Here is a 20,301-nt window from a genome sequence, read left to right on the forward strand (position 1 = left end):
ACAATGTAATAAACTTCAACAGGTCTGCCAAATAATGGACTTTGATATAGGACCATTCATTGCAGGCCACTACTGTGAACTTTACATCTCAATTTGAACTTTTTTTAATTATTTTGAGTTATGGCCATGCCTAAAATTATGAATGAAATTCTTTCTTATTTTGAATTCGTGCCAGTTTCAATAATAGTCCATCCTCTTTCTATTAAATGGCTCTCTATTAGACAGATGTTTGTGTCTGTCTTCAGAGCGCTCCTCATCAATTGGCCCCTTGTTTACGATTCAAATTCAAAATGCCCTAATCTCCTTTATTTTCAAAGTATTTACTGTCGGGAGCAACTGTCTGATGATTGGCTACGAGAAACGCCACTCAAGATATGCGATATTCTCATTGGTCAGAATCCAAAACAGTGAGTGACTGTTGTAGCTCCGCCTCCGTTACCGCAGCATTAGATACCCCGCGGAAGTTGATGGTGTGTGAAGAGGAGATGTTAATTTGCGTGGGTAATTTGCGTGAAGTGGTGTGAAAGCGTAATCGTCGCACTGTAATTTTTCCTGACGGTTTGGTAGTCTGTTGCAGAAACAGAAGAACGGTAAGCTTTAGGTTTCGATACGATTATATTGAAGCCACTTAAATGCAAGAAAAAGTCGAAGTTAGCTAGCTAGCTAGCCTCGGTGCTTAGCCACCACCGTTAAGGTTGAGGTTAATGTTAACTGTCAACAGTCTTTTGCACCGTAACTCGTGTTATTTTGGTTCACGCTAGTATTATAGATACATTGAATTCCTTCATAACCTATTTTATTAGTTATTGCTTTGTTCGTTTTCACACCTGCATTGTTTACATATTGGTATATTATTTTGCTTTTGATCACTCAAAAAGATATGCTAGAGTTGTATGTTGATATACCCTAAAAACACATGGCTGAAGAAAGTGGAACCATTAAGTGACATCTGCAACTGATGAAGCTCAACAAAAAGTAAAGACTGCATCACTGTCAGCACCAAATTGAATGTACAGTACATGTACAGGTCGCAGTCTGGTGGTAATGTGGTGACTTTATTTCTGTGGACGTTCATTTATCTTGTTTCCTACCCTGGAAACATTTCGTTGCAGCAAAATGTTGGAGTGTGGCATGGTGGAGCGGGACAGACAGGCTCTTAAGAGACAGTCTGCTATCCTGTGCAAACAGCTGGTCGTGGATGAGCTGCTCATTCAGTCACTGCAGGCAGATGACATCCTAACCGAGAGCATGGCAGAGAGTATCATGGTATGTGAGCACAGACATCTTTAATCGGATAAACTGTTGATAATCAATCAGCTGACAGTCAACAAAAAGGGTTGAACAGACAGTCCAGTTTTTATAATGTTTGTTAACTGCCCAGTAGGCCTGTCACAGACACAGTTTTTGTTTTGATATGATGTTTCATTTCACCTGTGGCCTGTGGTACTAGCAGGCCTCAGGTTTAACCCTGGGCTGTCATTGTCGTGAAAGTGGCTCCCTTCTTACCTGTATTTATCACCTGGAAACACATCTGACCTGGGTGTATCACATGGAAACATAACCTGCTCCATGTGATACACCCATGATGAACGCATCTAACAGCACTCCCTGTTAGGGTGAGTCAGTAAAAGAAGATACCAGTGCATGGACAGTGATAAGATTTCTTCTCTCCTCATTCTCTCTCAATAATTAGAGGTCGTCTAAACCCCTCGTCTCTCCCTGACCAGCATCTTCTGGAAACTGATCTGATTTGTCGGTTAGGAGCTCTAGGTCATAATAGCAGTCGCTCTGTGGGATGGTCATCCTAAATGTCTGACACTGTCAGAGGTTTGTCCCTGGCTAACTTTGGTCAAAAGACCATGACAGCAGCAGTCTTTGAAACTTTCTCACTGTCTGATGTAGGACCGCAGTTTTTAGAAACTATCGCAGACATGATTCTGTCACGTTGATCATCTTTCATCTGGGATGGCCGAGAATCGCACACACATTTTCTAAGACATGCGGCTTATGAAATGTTAAAAAAATTAATAATATAATCTTTAAAAAAAAGTGTCTTGGCATAGAAAATCAACTTACACAGAAATTTGCAAGTGGACCCAGGAACTGACTTTGGTCTTTATTTGCCTTGAACACAAGATCATTTTAAACTGCCAGGTTTGCCTCTCAGAGAATAAGGCAGAAACTATCTAATGTGCCACCAGACTACAACTGCAACACACTGACTTAGTAGAAGAGACATCTGTAATATGTAGATAAACATACTCGCATCTTAATGATCGGTACTGATATTGATATGCCCACTGATAAATGCATTCTCATCGTCGTCATTGATGAGAATGCATTTCCTGTGTGAAATGTGCTGCTCCACATGCATGTTTGTGATCGGTACTCACTGTAATAAACAGTGCTATAACACAGCTTAGAGTGATTTCTACTGTTCAGCTTAGTTAATGTCCAGTAAGTAAAAGTTAATGTTAGATCATTCAAATGATTCACCTACTTTGCTCACTATGTGCATGTAAGAGGAAAAACATGTGTCAGTGTATGTTTTTTTTTTTTTTTCAGTTTAGGTGTAGAAAAGACTGCCCGAGTTTTGAGATGGTCATAAAAACTCTACTTTATTTCATTCTTTCATTCATTATGTTTGCTTCGTCTGTGAGGGGAATTTACATTCGAAAATATCTCTGAAAGTACCTACCTTTCTTTTCTTTTCCTTTTTTTGATTGTTTGGCTAGACGATGGCAAATAAATGACCTAATGTGAAAGACGGATTATACAAAAACAGTTAAACATTGAGTTTGGTTTCGTGTGGACTTAAAGGGGTCATCATTCAAAAGGTTTGGGAATCACTGGGCTGTGACCTTTAGGGAACTTGAACTTGAGTGTAATATTGACAAAGTGTAAAAGTTGCAGAAGGGCTTAAAAAAAGCCGAAAACCTCACTTTGCAAACATTTCCACATAAGTGCATGAAGTTCCCTCCTGTCAGAAAGTCATGAACACAACTTTAATTTCCCTTTTTTAAGAACAAGTGTCTATATATTAAAAGTCAAGAGTGGATACTGACTTTTTTATTTTTTTAAAAGAAGGGGTGTTAAAGGGGTTAGAGGTGTGAAAAGGTTTATTAAACGTACTGCTAAAATCTTTTCCGTGTTCTCATTTCATCTCCTCTCCTCTAGGCCGAGCAAACATCTCAGAAACGCAGCTGGCGTCTGTTGCTTCTCTTACCAAAGCGAGGACCCAGAGCCTTTAGCAGTTTCTGCTCAGCACTCCGAGAAACCGAGCAGCAGCACCTGTGCGACCTCCTCACGCAGTCACCAGAGAGAGATGGCAGGGAGACGCACACAGATGTGAGTGTGTTTGTTGCCGCGCGCCTGCATACATCACCACACAAAGCTGCGGCGGTCCCCGCTGATTGTTGTCATGACTTGGCGAAGTGCTTAGACTGTTTTCTGCTCGCAGAGTATTCAGCCTGAGAAAGAGCCAGCGGTAAAGACAAGGCGACAGGAGAGGGCAGAAACGAAGAGAGAGGTGAGAGGAGCACCTGAAATCCTCAATCATGATGACTTTTTATATGACCGAGACACGTTGTAAGACTTAAGACAGACTAGTGTCAGATGAACTTTGTGTCACTGAATGTCTCTCGAGGCGCGCAGCTCAGAGGAAAAGTTAAATCATGATAAGCTTCATCACCGCGGTCTGTTGCAGACGTCCCTGTTAGACAGAGAGGAAAAGTGTGAGGTGAGCAGCACCTCGTCGTTCCCAGTCCAGGCCTCAGATAGATGCTGCAGTTCAGAGTCATCATTCAGGGAGTCGGCCCCCGTCAGGGAGGAGGACAGGAGCAAAGAAAGACGAAGGACAAAGACGAGAGGAAGTGATAAGCAGACAGATGTGAGAATTACAAAATACATGCATCTCCTGTTACTCGTCCAGAAGGTCTGCTGAGTTACTCAAACAGCTGACAGGAGAGGATAATTGGTTTAGGATTACAGAGGTCATATTCCCACAACAAACAACTGTTGCTGCCACATTAAATATCCAAATCCTCGCTTATCTGTTTAATATGCTCTGATATATTGTCTTTAATGATTTGTGCATGATTTTAAATTTCAGAGGATAGCGGGGTCCTCTCTTCCACTTCCAACTCAGGAGGAATTTGCCGCCAAGAGAGCAAGGACACATGGTACGTGTTAATGCGGTGTAGCCCATCTGCACTCAAGTTAAAATAGGTTTCTCTGTGTCCAACATTGTTGTTGTCTGTATCCGTTTCCCTGGAGACACGAGGTGTTGTCTGAACAAAAGGGTTTATCTGTCTGTCCGGTTTTACAACAGCTGCTTTAACACTTTACGCAGCTCTAAAACATTTACTCGTCAGCAGCCACGTGATCAACGAAGTTTTTTTTTTTTTTATTATTATTATTATTTAGACTATTATTTGAATGATCAATATAGCAGAGTGGTTGCTTTAGCATGCAGCTGCCTACAGGCACCGCACCCACTGAGTGACGCAATCACAGCAGGGTCGTACAAAGTTTGCTTCGAGGAGCATTTGATGTTCCCAGAGCTCGCAGCGAGCAGTTAAACTCGTAACACTCAGAGGTTGCTGTTGTTTTATTGTGTGCTCGTCCATCTCTGCTGCAGAGTCCATGGAGTTCAGCCTTGATGCCGACAGTCCCATCAACACTCCCGTTCTGCCATGCACTCCTGACTTTTACCACTCTCACTGCCAGCAGGTAAATTGCTTCTCTTTAACAGGGCAGCGTAGCTCCGTTCCGACTTATCTGAAGCCTCTAGATGAAGAGATGCAGGAACCGATGGGTTTTAAAGAATGTCACAAACATTCGTGTGATCATTTCACTATTGGCTCCTCTATCTCGTGTCCAGTCTTACAGAATGAATTCGTCTCCTCGGGGCTTTGCCTTGGTGATCAGTAATGTGAGCTTCGACCCTCTGGCTGCTCCCGAACTCGACCCCAGGAAGGGAGGTGAGGTGGATGACGAGGTCCTCAGGAAGGTCTTCACAGAGTTGGATTATCTCGTCAGCGTCCACAGAAACCTCACCGCTCAGGTAAGACCCCCGTAGTCGCTGCTTGAATATGTTGTTACAGGATTCATCTTATTTATGCAATAAACGTATTAGAGCAAGTTAATTCTAAACCTGAGCAACCTTTTGTCCTGAAATGCGTTTGTGAAAGTCACTTGTTTAGTTAAGTAGTTCTGTTTAAGTGGGGTTGGTGAACTGATGCAGTATAGGTCCCTCAGTACCATATTTGTTTGTTTAGCCCAGTTTAACTGCTCTGCTGCTGATGGAAGAAGGTGACGATCACGAAGCAAACACTTTGAATTATTGTCATGCATTCTGAGAAATTCTGACTGGATTGTCTTGTTCTGTCTCTAAAAGGAATAAAGCTGACAAAAATTTAAAGGGGCAGCTGTGAGTTTGCCCATGTGTATCGACTATACTCCTGTTTCTTTTTGTGCAGGACATGAGGACTTGCATTGAGAATTTCTGCAGACGGCCAGAACACCGCACAGTGGACAGCTGTGTGGTGTGTCTGCTCTCCCACGGGGTGGAGGGAGCAGTTTACGGCACAGACGGACAACTCCTGCAGGTGAGTTTGTCTGATGCGTTGCCGTTTTGATTTTTTTTTCCTTCATGGAGAAAGATGCTGCATATGTTATTTTTTAAGACGTTTAATGTGTTAATCACTCTGTCACTTTCAGCTGGACTGGGTGTTTCAGTCTTTTGACAATGCGCATTGTCCGCTGCTACAAAACAAACCGAAGATGTTTTTCATCCAGGCCTGCAGAGGAGGTGAGAGATAATTATGAAATAAACATATTTCAAAGACTGCACAAGTCTGAGCATGACTTTGGAGTATTTGCGTTAAATGTTTGACACATTATGGAAAAGTGTAAGAGCCAGAGAGCAGACAGGTACCAGACTCTAAATCCACAAGCCCAGATGCTGCTTGCTGTCACTTCCCAGACCACTGCGAGAGGAGCTGTTGATGCCAGTTTATCAGCCATCTATCGGCTACGCAGCCACAAATTGGGTCACACATCAAACACAAGCGTAATGCAAAAAGCAGCTCAGTAACCATGACACAAATCTGTTACTTGACAAGCCCCCAGCAAATTATCGTCTGTGATTTAGGTGAAGGCCTGACTACGCACCTGATGATGCTCATAACAAATCCTCAGACCCCTCCGGTGAAAATCTAATTACTTAACACAATCCCTCAGTCCACCACAGTTGTGCTGCTGAGAGGCTATTAGATTGGCTTTGCTACTGCCACTCAAAATAACTTCCAGAAAGAAAGAACAATGATATATTTCTACTATTCATGGTTTTGTGGTTAAATTCTTGTTAATAAATGACCTAAATTGAATATTTGGGTTACATGAGAAACATAGAGAAAATGGTCAAAATTGAATGGTGTTTTTGCCCTGCTGAAGATGAGTCAAAGAATCCATTTGATTGCAGAATTTTATGGTGGAAATCAAGTCAAGACCTCTTAAGTTGAGTCTGAGGCAAGTCTGCTTGGTATGAGACCAAGCAGCTCCAGGATAGACTGAGTCCTTTTTAGATTTCAGTGTTTGTGAAGACTTTTTAGACCTCAGTTTAACTCTGTCAATGCCAAACACTGTCGGGACAGTGTGAGCCGCAGCTTCAGCGCTCCTTTATCACTACAACAGGTGTTCAGGTGCAGCGTGGGTTTGTGGATCACCTGCAAGCGTGACATTTTAGAGCAAAGTGCTTCTAAAACAGGTGCTGTGATACTGTCCAGTGTCATTGACCTAAAGTGCCTCAGGATTTGGATTCCGTCAAAGGTTAGAAATCATTTTTAGTGTAAATCGAAGCTTTTTTTTTTTTGGTCTGTCAGACGAGATGGACTGTGGAGTGGAGCAGATAGATGGCCCAGCGAGGACTTTGTCCCCAGGCTGCGAACAGCGGGATGCTGGGAGGGAAGGACAGGGGGACGCAGACTCCAGACAGAGAGCGAACTTGGGGAGGCCCAGGATTAAACTACCGCAGCGGTCGGACATGATCTGTGGCTTTGCATCTCTCAAAGGTCAGACAATCTGTAAGTTTTTTTTGTTTTTTTTGCCATTTGCTGTTCTGGGGTTGATTTATTCATGAAATGTGAAACCATATTAATTGACTGAATAAATAATATAAAGGAATACAAAGAAGGCAGCAGAGATGAGGAGTAATGGCCCTGTAGTTTCATTCTTTATTTCAGCAAGAGCTAACAGGAGTCTAAACTAGTCAATAAGACATTGAAGTGTTGATCTTCAGTGTGTTAGATTTAAGACTGACCTGAGCAGGGCTTCTCAAAGTATGTGACCGTTGGCGTCCTCTCAAACAGAGCTTAAAAGGGACATTCCCTCAGTCTTCCTCAGTGTACTTAGTTTTGCCCAAATCCTTTATGCCTATGGGATCATAACCGTGGTACCTGATCCCGCAGACACTCAGCAAGTGAGCCAAGAAAGCCAAAAATGCCCCTTGTGGCAGTCTAAATACTGTGGTAAACAGAAATTTAAAACAGATCTATTCACATATAGATTAGTTTCTGACTCTGGAAAATGAAGAAAAAACAGTAGAACTCCTCCAAAGCTAATGTTTCTCAGAGCTGTATATTAGGAAATCTCACACATCCAGCCCTTTCTTTCCATAACTAATATTGTATTTCTTCATTTCCGTTAATACGCCTGGTGAGGCGCATGTTTCGCTGCAAAAGAATCAAAAACAAGAGAAAGCTTTGCCAAAAGCTGTGGAATGTTCCTGCTATTGAATGTTAAAGTCAAGTTGTTGTTGTTTATCACGCGGCACAGTTAGAAAATGTCTACTTTGAACATGGATTTTGGGCATGTTATTGGTATGTGAGAAATAATTTATAATTAAAACACTCAAATGTGAAAAATACTTTTTGTTTTGATTTTAGGGGATATCTCCTTGTATTGCGCGCTGTGTCCTTGAGCCTCATCTTGAAGTACTAAGGCTTTTATTTTCTTTTTATATCTTCCTTTTAAGGCACAGCAGCCATGCGAAACACCAAGAGAGGGTCCTGGTTCATCCAGGAACTGAACTCATCACTCCGTCTTCATTCCAGAGACACACACCTTTCAGACATCCTGGTGCAGGTGAAGGACGTCTCTTTCACTCTTATACCCTGCAGTCTTAATACGATTCTCCAAAACGCATCACTAATCTTCCCGCCGTGTTGCTCTGTCTCCAGGTGAACGGGCGTATCAAGGAGAGGGAGGGCTACGCCCCGGGCACCGCCCACCACCGCTGCAAAGAGATGTCCGAGTTCACCAGCTCCCTCTGCAAAGACCTCTACCTTTTCCCCAAGTACCAGCCCCAGTATTGACATGCAAAAGTGCACTTTAGATTACCGCACACAGATCATTCCTCGCATCGAAGCCTCTGCAGTGGAGGCACCACGACTGTTTGTCACACATCTACTGCCACGCATTCCCCCCGTTACAACTTCACATGGAAAAAAAAGTGTCTTCTTTCCCCATTCAAACCACAGACGTGCATGTGAGAACACACTCACGCAAGTCTTCAAAGGAGAAAGAAGCAAGCTTATGCTAATCTACATGTACTCGGAAAAGGGTGACAAAACACACTCATGTATCTGTGTGTCTGTGTCTATGCCAGTTAGAGGGTTTATATGTTAATCCTGTTCAGTCAAACTGCACAGCTACTCTTGAGGTTTCACAAAATCCTCTTTTTAAAAGTTATTTTGTACACAGATCTATTTTTGTGCCTTAATTTTGTATGAAATTGTTTTTATAAGGATTTGTAAGCCCATTCTTTTATTTGTACGTTTGTTGTGACCGTTTCTAGTTTTTAGTATACCGACAGGCAGGGGGCAGCACTGCAGAGACGAGTGCGTGTCATCATTTCTCGATCACCACTATTGTTTATGTCCTCCTGTTCAAAGTGATCCATAATGTCTTGATTGCAGACAGCTATGGCATTAGTTACAGCCAGATATATTTCTTATAAAACAGTAGATGTTTTAAAACGCTCAAAGAGAACATGTGTTTTACCCTCAATTTGCCTTATGAGGAGTGGGGGGGGGCAGCTTCAAAAGGAGGTTTTGAAGAAACTTAGTAATTTATTTCTATGCTTTTGCTTGCGAATGTTAAGTCAAGAAAAACGAATCAGCATTTAGACTTTAAATTTCATGACTACACCCACTGACATCCAGTAAATTTCTCCTGTCCATGTCAGGGTGGTGGGCTGGAATGTGGTGCTACTTTTTGGGGTCATTCACCTACGTGAGAAACTCTGACCTTCATTTCTAGTGTTTCTCTCTGTGTGGGAGTTGTACTTTTACTGTCCCCGTTGTATTCTCTGCTGTTCCTGATATAGTGAGGATAAGCAATGTCTTCCATAAACAATATGCAGTTTCCTACAGCAGCCTGTGCCATGTGAGGGCGATCCGTTAGAAGAACTTATGAACATGGTGGCGCTTTCATAGTGCGCCCGTCCACGCAAAGACGTGTGTTTCTGAAGGCTGTGGGAGCATCGAAGAACCCTGACAAGACGGACAGAGTGTGTTCAGCTACAGCAGTGTTGTATAAAGGAAACCAGAGTATGTGGTTGAAACAGTATTGGTTGGTGACCATCTGTAAACAGTAAAAGATGCTGTGTGTGAGGCGGTCGTGTTTACTGTGGTTCGCAGATCATGAAAGGTGTGGCACTCGCACCTTTTTATGATCTGCTTTTTAATAATTAAGAGATGTAATTTAAAGAGACAATTGTGTAAAAGCGGAAGAGTTTTGAAGGTTGATGAATGTTGCCAAGCTCTGCTGAACTGCTGTGTGTGGGGGGGCAAAGATATGTTATTTCTGTCATCACCTATGACTGCCAAATGTTCCGTACAATAAACAAGCTATGGCTCTTAAGAAAGAAAAAAATATTCATTCATCTGTTTGTTTTTTTTGTGCATGGGCCCAAATGTGTGTGCGTCTTCCTGCGATGGTGTGTTGGAGCTGCATCCCGCACCATGAATGCGGGGCCTCTGCATGAATGTACACTGCGGCTGCTCCTGTGCATGCTTCACTGTATTTGATCCCCCTTGTTGCTGTGTTTGTGTGTGTTGTTGCCAGCGTACAGCCCGTCCTCCCCGTTCTCAGGTATAGTATAACTGGCTCCCCACTATTTCGCTGCGCTCAGGTCTCGCCGTGCCGCGACCGGGATGTATGTTTCTCTCACACTGCCTGATAATGTTCTTAGTGTATCAGATAGAGGCCCAGCCAGCTGTCCACAGTCATTCTCCTTTGACACACACACACACGCTGGTGATCAGAGGAACACATTTCTCACTGGCCTCAGATGGAGCTGTGAGATTAGGATGTTATGTGCTCGTGTGTGGACCATAAAGCAGGGCGGGGTTAAGGGCGGATGTCTGTTTGTCTTTGTGGTGGTTATAATGGCCGCCTGTCTCATGAGGCTGAGAGGAGAAGAAAGCGGAGGAGAAACCATCTGATGAACTAGAGACTTTTCAGATGAACTTGTCTGACAGGGCGGTTGTCTCTCTTGTGGAGCAGAGGCCTGTGAGCTTTTCAGCCTTTACAGCACAGATCTCTTCCTGTATTTGCTCCCTCTGGCTATCTGAACCTGCTGTAGGTTTAAGCAATATGGAGATCACCTTACTGTTAAAGTATTTCGGGGTGTGTGTTTTTCGGCGAGAGGGTACGTTTAGGGATGAGAGAACTGCCATAGCATGTGAGTATTATGGGGATTGCCTTGCAGCATTGGCTGATAAGGTGTGAGCTGTCATAGGGGTGTCGTGTGCACCTTCCCGCTCACGTTGCAGGGGCAGCCCTTTAGAGGGGTGCCCTTCCAACTCCTACCCCCACCACCGCTGTCCAAACAAGAACAGGCCATCCAAACACACACACACACACACATCTAATGGCTGGCTGGCAGGGAGGGTGCTGCAAGAGCAACAAGTTATGTTTGTGTGTATGTGTGCGTTATTCGGTGTCTGCAGTTCTAATAAAGGAAAGCGCTGTGTCCTTCTCTGCCTCATCAGATGGCTTCGCTCGGCTTTGTCTGGCCGTCTGATTTCTGTCTGTGTGTCTGTCAGTCCTGCAGGGGAGCTGGATGGCTCGCAGCCTCTGGATCATCTGGAGAAGAGCGCGTTCAGGAAGATCTCATTTGTGCTTTCGTGATTGCGTCTTTTGGAGAAGCGTCTTTAAGATCAGGTTTCCAGGACATTGGGAAACTTAAGAAGATGTTTGCGTGTTTATATGACCTGGTGTAAAGAGTGTATATATAAGACGGAGCTTGTGCGTATGTGTGTGCGTATGGTTTTGCCAACGCCATTGGAAATGCTGGAGTGTCCAGCAAGGTTATTTTTGGATCAGTGACAGAGTGTCAATGGCTGCAGATGCGTCGCAAAGGAAGGCTCTGAGATACCAGCAGACCCTGGTAGGTCTTTCCCAGTCTACCTTTACCTGCCTGCCTGTTTGCTGTCCTGTTCTTGTTTTTAAAAACTGTTGACTTTCTCTTCATGCTCTGCCACCACACCTACTTCGTCTCTCCTGTTTACCTGTCACTAAATCTTCTCCCGTCGTTCTTCTCTGTAGTTATAGTTTCCGTCTGGTTTCAGTTCTGCTTTCTCTTCCTCCAGTGAGTTCCTGGTCACTTGTTTTTTTCTCTCTGCTGCATCCTTTTGCTTCGGCGTTCTTGTTTCTCTGTTACATCACACCAACTGCTCCTCATGTCCAACTGTCAATCGGTGCTCCTCATCTCGGCTCGCTTCCTCTGTTGCGTTTTTTTTGAGAAAGATTTCTGCAACTTCATCTCAAGTTCAGCAGCCCTCAAACACATTAACAGTCGGCAGAGTTTTACACCGCCCACGTCGCCAAACGCTGTGCGAAGGCGATAAATGCAAACTCATCCCTGCAGTAAACAGGAATTTCATTATTTGGCTTTCAAAAATCAAGCTTTTGCTTGATCTCTTACCTTTGTACATTTGTTCTTTGTGCCACCTGTACATCTACTCAAGCTGCAGCCTTGTAAAGCCATCTCTTTTTTTATGTGTTAGTGGTTATAAATACCTATATACAGGGAACCTGAGCAGACAGGTTAGATATACGTGCTGAAATGAAGTCATGTCACCATGTCATCTGTTTAAAAGCTCATCAGGAGTGATTCTCCCAGAAACGTTTTGGCGCGTCTCGAGCCATTTAACAACATTGACTTTTTATTTTTGCATTTTTATCCAAACCCATTAGCAAACGACTCGCAAACTGTTGTTTTTTGCAGAGTTGATTGTGTGTTATTAGACGTGATAATGAGCAATCAAGGCAGGAATAGCTTGGGGGGGAGGTGTATATAATTGTAAATAACAAAGAGGTGCCATTACAACAGCGTGTTGATACTTTCCCCTCCTCTTCGAGACCATGGACCATTTCCCAAAGCAAATCCCTGACCCGCCATGAGCCTCCTGAATGCCCACAGGTCAGATAAAACTAAGAAATCTCAATCAAACTGTTTACAAGCTTAATGTCCCTGAAAAGTCACACATCTCTCAGGTGTGAAAGCTGCTGTGGCGTCTGTGTGCGAGAGACAGGAAATAAGATCCTCTGAGGATTTGAGGAGTTTATGTGTAGAGCTGTTAATAGATTGTCCTGATATGTAATTCATTTATTGATCAGGCGCAGGATTTGGCTGTGTGTATTTTCAGGTTGGCTCTCGGATTCACACCGTTGCTGCGAGTGAATGGTGGACGCCTGTGATTTTTACTGGTTAATGGCTGAATTTGATTTAAGAAAAAGTTAAAAGTCCTTCAGAAACTCTTTTTCTGCCATTTCAATTGCTTTTAAGTAACTAGATTTAACTTTTTAGTGAGGACCAGCTTCACATTGAAGTATGTGGAGCTTTAAATTCAGCTGAAAGCATGCTTAAGGATCAGACTTTATATTACAGATTTAACTGATGGTTGAGTGTTGAGCAAAGTGATGCTGTTTTAACAAGAAATACAAAAAGAAATGAAGTGGAAATAAACGAGATAAAGTTAGTGTGATTTAAAAAATGAGTGCTTCATCTGTACTAAACATTTTTAGATGATGTCCTTCACTGCCTGGCCAAAAAAGTCACCTCATGGATTTCACCAAACAGATGGTTTGGGGTAGCTTCAGTTGGACAGGTCTTGGTCAACTGAATATACTGAACAACCAGGTTTTCCATCAACTGATATTTGATGTGCCATATTCTAGGATAACTTGGTATAAAATGCCAGAAATCTTCAGGCCTAAATTGTGAAAGAGCGGTTCAGGGAGCGTGGGTTAGAATTAAAGAAAAAGCTTAATTCGAAGCCAGTTTGAAGTTTATGTTTTGAGTCTTCATGATTTGAATTATTACACGTTGAAGCTTACCTGCCATGATCAGACAGATACCACTTGAAATGATTTGTATTTCATCAATTTGAACTACACCAGTAGAAGTGGCGGTGTGTGCTTCACCTGGTCGACAATGCAGCATTTCTGTCTCATCTGAATGTTGTTTTGAAGAGTCGCAACAAACTTGCTTTTGAGTGTGTGAAAATTCAGCCCTTTCTTTCCCTGTAATTGCTTCTTAATTCCATATTTGTTCACAGAAAAAGTCTATTGAATGAGAGGGAATTTATCCTTAATGGATGGATTCACAACATGGAGCATCACCATGTATCCAGTCCAAAATACTGTATAATTCAAGCCCTTATAGAAAAAAGTTTCCTTTCAGCCGGTTTCAGCTCAGTTTTGATGCCCTTTGACCCGCAAATCACCAAATTAATGCGTGCTGAGCTTGTACAGTTGTGTTATCCTCCAAGTGGCACAACTGTTGTTGACCCTTGACCTTAACAAAGAGGAAGCTCCCTCTGTGGACTCGTGTGACTCTGACAGACACACTCCAGCAAGATGGTGAGAACAGGAAGCTGTGTGTGTGTGTCTGGAGCGCACTCACTCACACACACACACACACACACACACACACACACACACACACACACACAAACTGTATGTTTGTACCTGCATTGATACAGCCGGTTGTGTGTTACAGTTTTAATGAGGGATGTGGTTAAAAAAACAGGTTGTGCAAGGAGACGAGCGGCGAAATAGATCTCATAAGTCTCAAATGTTACAGGCTGCTAAAGTGGATCATGATCACCTGCCAAATGTCTCGCACTCTGGAATGACGGGGATGTAGACGATTAAGCCATTAAACTTCATACGATATTGCTGTCACTGGATGTTTTTTTCAATTATAGATGTAGTTATAATGTAATAACAAAACCATTAGCCATAACATCAGTGGCTTTGAGATGAAATACCACGTTGTAAAACGATGTCAATAACTTGTCATTGTTTCGTGTAAAGGTTAAAGCGCTCCATCTGTCTGCACAGCAAAGCCCCCTGGGAGAAATGGGCTGAAAAAGGGACAAACGGTGTTGAGAGAGAGAGAGAGAGAGAGAGAGAGAGAATGGGAGAAGTGTGGAGAAGTGTGTCAGTGAACATTGGGTCACACTGCTGCTAAAATTATCGACGAGTAAGGTTTCACCTCAAGGGTGGGGGCTTAGATGGATGGGGACAAGGGGTGGTGAGAGGGAAAGTTTGAGTGGGGGAGAAAGGCGAAAGGCTGCCAGGAGAGTTCAGACGCAGGTGAGAACTTGGAAAGAAACTATAAGAAACTATTTGTGGTGTTGAAAAAGTCAGGTTTCACATGTACGGTTCCTTTATTGAAGTCTGGGGGCAGAAAAACAAATGAAATACTTATCCTGTAAACGAAGATTACTATTGATTTATGTTACTTTTGGAGAACAGGGCCAAGATAACAACGGAGTACAGTCATTTTGTCCATGATGGTGACTCAGAATGAACCCCTGGAGGGATATCCTGGTACTTCACCCGATTTCTGGCCCAAGATTATTAAAAGCAGAAGTTAAAATGATTACATTCATAATTATTTCTTCTGAAAAACATTTCCGTATGTGCCCCTCTCAAATTTAGTCTTTCTCATCAATACAAGGAGATGCAATTGTACTTTTGAGAAGTCCAACTGCATATATTGGAGGCTGACCTGAGGAAGTGACGCACTGGTTCAAGCCAGAATGAGACCCTTTGTTATATGTCACTCCAATAATCTGATGTCCTCTCTAATAAAGGCATAAAATGGTTCAATACACATATTGAATTTTATTGAATTATTCACAGTGACGTGCTGTAAGAAGGCCAAAGATTATGTTGAGCCAGTCTGTGGGAAAGAGAAAAAAGAAACCTGAGACTGCATCCATCCTTCCTTTATTACTATGACCATTACTATTATTTGTTCCTTCTTGTTCTCAGAAGGGGTCATTGATGAAGTTAGAGGAACTGAAATACACCTTAACAATAGTGATGACAATAACACCCCATAAATCAGAACCTGCAGGAGACAAAGACCCAGCACCAACACACAGAAAAATAACTGTCTCTCTGGTCCCCGATGGACCCTCAAAACACTTTACTACAGCCGGGTCATGACAGATAGTGATCCAGTTGCTTGCTTTGAAATCTCTGACTGGCCAAACCCATCCTACATCATCGTCCTTTTTAACTCTTATATCCCTGCTCGTACTCTCAGATCTGCAGACCAGCAGCTGCTTACTGTCCCCAGGGCCGGGCTGGAAACAGAGGGTGGTTACAGCTCCCGTCCAGCGGAAGCATCTTCCACTTAGAATAAGACAAGCCACCTCTGTCTCATCCTCCAAAGCTCTTTTATTAACTCACTCAAATAGGTGGTAGTAATGCACCTATAAGTTGAAGCTGTTTTTTTACTTATGTGATTTATTTGAGTTTGATTTTACGTATGTATGTATTTTCATGACTTTACTAAGCGCTCTCTAAACTTGTTTTTGAACAAGTCTTTTATAAAGCCTTTTATAATTGTTATAACTATCATTGCTATTGTTATTATCATCAGTCCCACAGTTGGTTGCTTTAGTGAAGCATGTCATCACTGTTGGAGGCACTGACAGGACAATATAGTATTGTTCACACTGTCCCACGCAGTGATAATATGGTTATGGTCCCCTCTCAGTCAGCAGGTATTATTTTCATACCTGAGCTTGTGTCCTGCCTTCCTGGTATCCTTCATGATCCCGCCACAGGACTCTGCTGGATCGGCCTCCCGACTGAATTAAGAGCTGCTGACAATTTATTGTCAACCCAAGTGCCTGTATTAACCTCTGGTGCTTTCCCCTTCGTTTCTGTGTGTGTGAGTGTGTGTGTGCACAGCTCTGACTATACCTGTCAGTCACTGAAGTCTATACTGTATGAAAGCAGGTAGGGTTTGTGTCTGTCACACTGTCGTGACAGGAAAGGACAGATATAAGACACAGATATCCAGAGAGGGAATTACTGTACATTGGAGAAAGTGAGCAGAGACTTCCAGGAGGAACGGGCTGAAAAAATGAGGGAGCGCATCAACACTTTTGAGACAGTTCTGAATATAGATCAGTTTCTGGTAAGTGTCACTATGTGGTGTATGGAAGCATTGTTAAAAGTTCACGCTGTTTTTTTTTCTTATCGTGGTGCACTTTAGTATGGAAGCCCAGAAAGGCATAGCAGGGATCAGCTTTCTAACCTCTGAAGTATTCTAATTCTAAATATCATTATTGTCATTATCTTTTCACATGGCAAAAGCAAAAAAGAGGCCGGAGAAAAAAAAAGAAAACCTTTTTTCGCCTGCTTACAAGTCATTAAACTGGGAGAAAAAAATTAATTTGGTGAGACTTTGTTCAAACGGATAATAAAAATCTGATCTTTTTGAGTTGCCTTTCAGGTCTTCCGTACTTTAATGAGAGGATAACTCCCATCTTGGCTTTGTCTTATCTCACTCTTGTAGACCTGAAATGAAAGTGGCTTTTTGATTATTACATGTAAACTAGGCTTCAGGGGGGTTGAATACCCCCGTATAACCGTTAAGTTGTACTGTTGACTTCTATGTAAGACATGGTTTTGTTTGTTTTTATCTTTTAGCTGCATCGACTCTCCTTAATTAGAACGTGACAGCTTGATCAGCGTTTGGATGAGATGTGGAAATGTTATTATGCTGGTTAATTAGTGTTTGCATATGGAGACGTGCTGGTGTGGAATTTGTGTGTGTCTGTGTGTGCGCAGTGGGGGTTAATCTCCTGATCTGTCCATCAGTGAGTGGGTCAGATTTTATCATTAACCTTGTGCCACAGGACAGGGCTATATTGTTGTAAAGCCCAGCCACACACACATTTTCATTTAGAACGCTTGCAAACACATAAACACAAACCCTTCCCACTGAACAACCCACACAAACACATGCAGCCATTTATGAATATGCAGCTCTCCTTCGTGAGGGATTCAGGAATGTCCTGTTATTTTTTTAATTAACTCTCAATGTCAGGCTGCCCTTAAACCTCTGAATTTATTAGCAGTGCTCGCTGTGGCTGAAGCTTTCCCTCTTCTCCACTCTACAAACTATTTCTGTATTTGTTTATTTTCAAGATTTCGAGATTTCTTGTGCTTCATATGCTGTACATTTTGCCTTTTTTTACAAGCTGGCTCAGTAAGGGTCAGATCTACGACTGTGTTCACAGCTCACTGGCATAATTTACCCGCAGGTTTTTTTATTCCTAACAAAGCCCGGGGAGGGATAGCTTACATTTTTCCATTTTCCTCCACCTATGAGACTTGCAATAAGCACGACCAAAGAAGCTTGAGTTCTTACAAGAGTTCTCTCTAGAAGCTATTAATGAGAGGTATAAGTGTCTGAGCTGTGCAGTAATGCCTGACTACTTTCATGTGTCCATGGAGAGATTAAAGGGAGAAAAGGGCCGGGACATAATAAGAGCCATAAGGAAGGGGGGATTTTATTGAGGGTGTATGAGTCTGAGTAGGGGAGGAAGAGGAGCAAGAAGAGAGTGTTTTACATCTTTTTGTTATGGACGGAGAGTGCCAAGGTCAACCCACGTTCTTGGAGCCAAACAACAACAGCAGCAATGTTCAGAAGCGTGAGAAAGTTGAGGAAACACTAACCGCTGATGTCAGTTTAGGGGCTTGTGTGGTTCAGTGTGTAAAGGGTATTCAAGGTTGCGTGGTGACATGATGTATACACAAGGTTGACAGATGAAAAAAGCAAAGTCTCTTGACATGAAAGAATCGCAGCTTCCAGTGGCCTTCTCACGCTGTCACTCTCCTTCAGTTGTTTCCTTTTTAACATTCAGGGTCACAGCCCAGTTAAACTGTCACACAAATGTAAAAAGTTCATCATGATTCAAGAGTCCATGGTGGCATCCTCAAGAAATGCGTCATTGGTGTGACCAGTGCGCCAAAGCCTCCAAAATATTAATTTCAGAGCAACTTCGGATCAACTGTTTCGGGTCTGAAAATATTTCACAGGAGCTGCCAAACAAAAGGGATGCTGTGTTTTTTAATGCAGTAAAGAATTTAATTAATTATGGGTTTTCAATGTGACTGTAATCTTTGAATTTTTTGTGATGTGTGGTTTTTATTGTTAGGCTGTGATTTGTATGTCGAGCCTAAAACACTGTCTGATATTTATATGGATGAATGTAAAATACGATAAACAGAAGAGAAAGAGGTTGAAAATAAGCAAAGGATTTCTCACATCAGGTCGGTAAAATGCTTTGGGAGAGTATTACACGCTGTATATGTGAAAACAAAGTCGTGCAAAGCCTTTTGTGGCTCTAAGCTGGAAATTAACCTCCTGAAGTGATGAGAATAAAGGCTATTAAGCAGATGCTGTGAGACCATTTTAAAAACTGAGATGTTGAATTAGAAAGAAGGAATCTTATCAGACCTCCAAAGACTCCCTGCCTAAAGCTAAATTAACCACAGCTACTATAAAGTTTTGGTGGTCGAGTTGTATTGTGGGTGATGTAGGCACCAGATTTTTAGCACGTTTTAGGATTAAGTACTAAATTGGAGTGGTTTCTTTTTTCCATTTAGAATAGTAATTAGAACTTATTTTACCAAAGTGAATAAACTCTAGTTGGTTAACTGCACTGACTTCTAAAGAAAACCATCCATTCATCGTCCGTGCCTTCTTATCCAATAGAGCAGGGATGTCCAAAGTCGCCCCTCGAGGGCCGCTGTCTTGCAGGTTTTAGATGTTCCCTGTGCTTCATCACACCTGATTCAGATGAAATGGATCTCTTCAAAAAATTGTTAAAGGGATAGTTCGCCTCTTTTGACATGAAGCTGTATGACATCCCATATTAGCAATATCATTTTTGAACATTGACTTACCCCCTGCTGCGTCCTGTGAGCCGAGTTCGAGCCTCGTTTTGGTGTTGACGAAGGTAGTCCGGCTAGTTTGCTGGGGCCACAAAAATAAAGCGTTTTGCTTCTCAAAACAATATGCGTTCAAAAGAGTAAAACATTTGCATCACAAAATCGTTCATCCAGAAAAAGTCAGACCTCACAATCGCTTGGCGCTATTTTTGCCTCCCTTCATATCAATGCGTTCAGCCACCTGCCGACAGCCGCACCTGTTACGGTGTTTACTGCTCGGTCTGCACTTCGGTCTGCACGGTTTACACAGCCCGTAGTGATACGAAGGGAGAGAAAATAGAGCCAAGCGATTGTGAGGTCTGACTTTTTCTGGATGAACGATTTTGTGATGCAAAAGTATTACTCTTTTGAACGCATATTGTTTTGAGAAGCAAAACGCTTTATTTTTTAAGCCCCAGCCAACTAGCCGGACTAGCTTCGTCAACGCCAAAACTCAGCTGGAACTTGGCTCGCAGGACGCAGCAGGGGTAAGTCAAATTTAATAAATGATATTGCTAATATGGGATGTCATACAGCTTCATGTCAAAAGAGGCGAACTATCCCTTTAAGTTCTGCACAAGCCTGCTAATGATGCATTGTTCTGAATCAGGTATGTTGAAGAAGGGAAACATCTAAAACCTGCAGGACAGCGGCCCTGGAGGCCCTCGAGGACTGGATGTGGGCATCCCTGCAATAGAGGCATCACTATAATAATAATAATAATCAATTACATTTGTAAAGCACTTTTCATTTCATACGGAATCTCAAAGTGCTATGCTGATGGTGGCAGACTACTGGATTGTAGCCACAGCTGCCCAGGGGCACACTGACGGAGGCGAGGCTGCCATGCACTGGTGCCATCGGCCCCTCCGACCACCACCAGCAGGTGGTCAACCTAACATGCATGATTTTTTGGACAGTGGGAGGAAGCCGGAGTACCCGGAGAGAACCCACGCATACATGGGGAGAACATGCAAACTCCAC

At 42.7% G+C, this 20,301-nt stretch overlaps 2 protein-coding genes across 6 annotated transcripts in view; both read left to right on the plus strand.

Moving 5' to 3' along the window:
- The first annotated feature begins 454 nt into the window (after positions 1 to 454).
- casp2 (caspase 2, apoptosis-related cysteine peptidase) lies at positions 455 to 9,925 on the plus strand. 5 transcript variants are annotated; one of them, XM_075465773.1, is made up of 13 exons: positions 455 to 590; positions 879 to 975; positions 1,113 to 1,266; positions 3,178 to 3,348; positions 3,461 to 3,529; positions 4,112 to 4,181; positions 4,640 to 4,731; positions 4,883 to 5,065; positions 5,481 to 5,609; positions 5,722 to 5,812; positions 6,885 to 7,085; positions 8,036 to 8,145; positions 8,241 to 9,925. In XM_075465773.1, the coding sequence occupies exons 2-13, from the start codon at positions 959 to 961 to the stop codon at positions 8,373 to 8,375; spliced, it is 1,422 nt and encodes a 473-aa protein (XP_075321888.1). In that variant the 5' UTR covers positions 455 to 590; positions 879 to 958; the 3' UTR covers positions 8,376 to 9,925. The 5 variants fall into 5 exon arrangements, with proteins under 5 accessions (XP_075321888.1, XP_075321889.1, XP_075321891.1 ...); XM_075465774.1 differs by having other exon boundaries at positions 6,885 to 7,073; XM_075465776.1 differs by lacking the exon at positions 3,461 to 3,529.
- A 1,139-nt stretch (positions 9,926 to 11,064) lies between these two features.
- Positions 11,065 to 20,301, plus strand: part of clcn1b (chloride channel, voltage-sensitive 1b) — a 29,404-nt gene continuing 20,167 nt past the window's right edge. The window contains exon 1 of the mRNA XM_075465759.1: positions 11,065 to 11,455. Coding sequence (XP_075321874.1) covers positions 11,405 to 11,455 — 51 coding nt within the window. The 5' untranslated portion in view covers positions 11,065 to 11,404. The remainder of the gene's footprint in view (positions 11,456 to 20,301) is intronic.

The sequence above is a fragment of the Odontesthes bonariensis genome, chromosome 5, assembly GCF_027942865.1.
Source record: "Odontesthes bonariensis isolate fOdoBon6 chromosome 5, fOdoBon6.hap1, whole genome shotgun sequence".
In the NCBI taxonomy this organism is placed as follows: Eukaryota; Metazoa; Chordata; class Actinopteri; order Atheriniformes; family Atherinopsidae; genus Odontesthes; species Odontesthes bonariensis.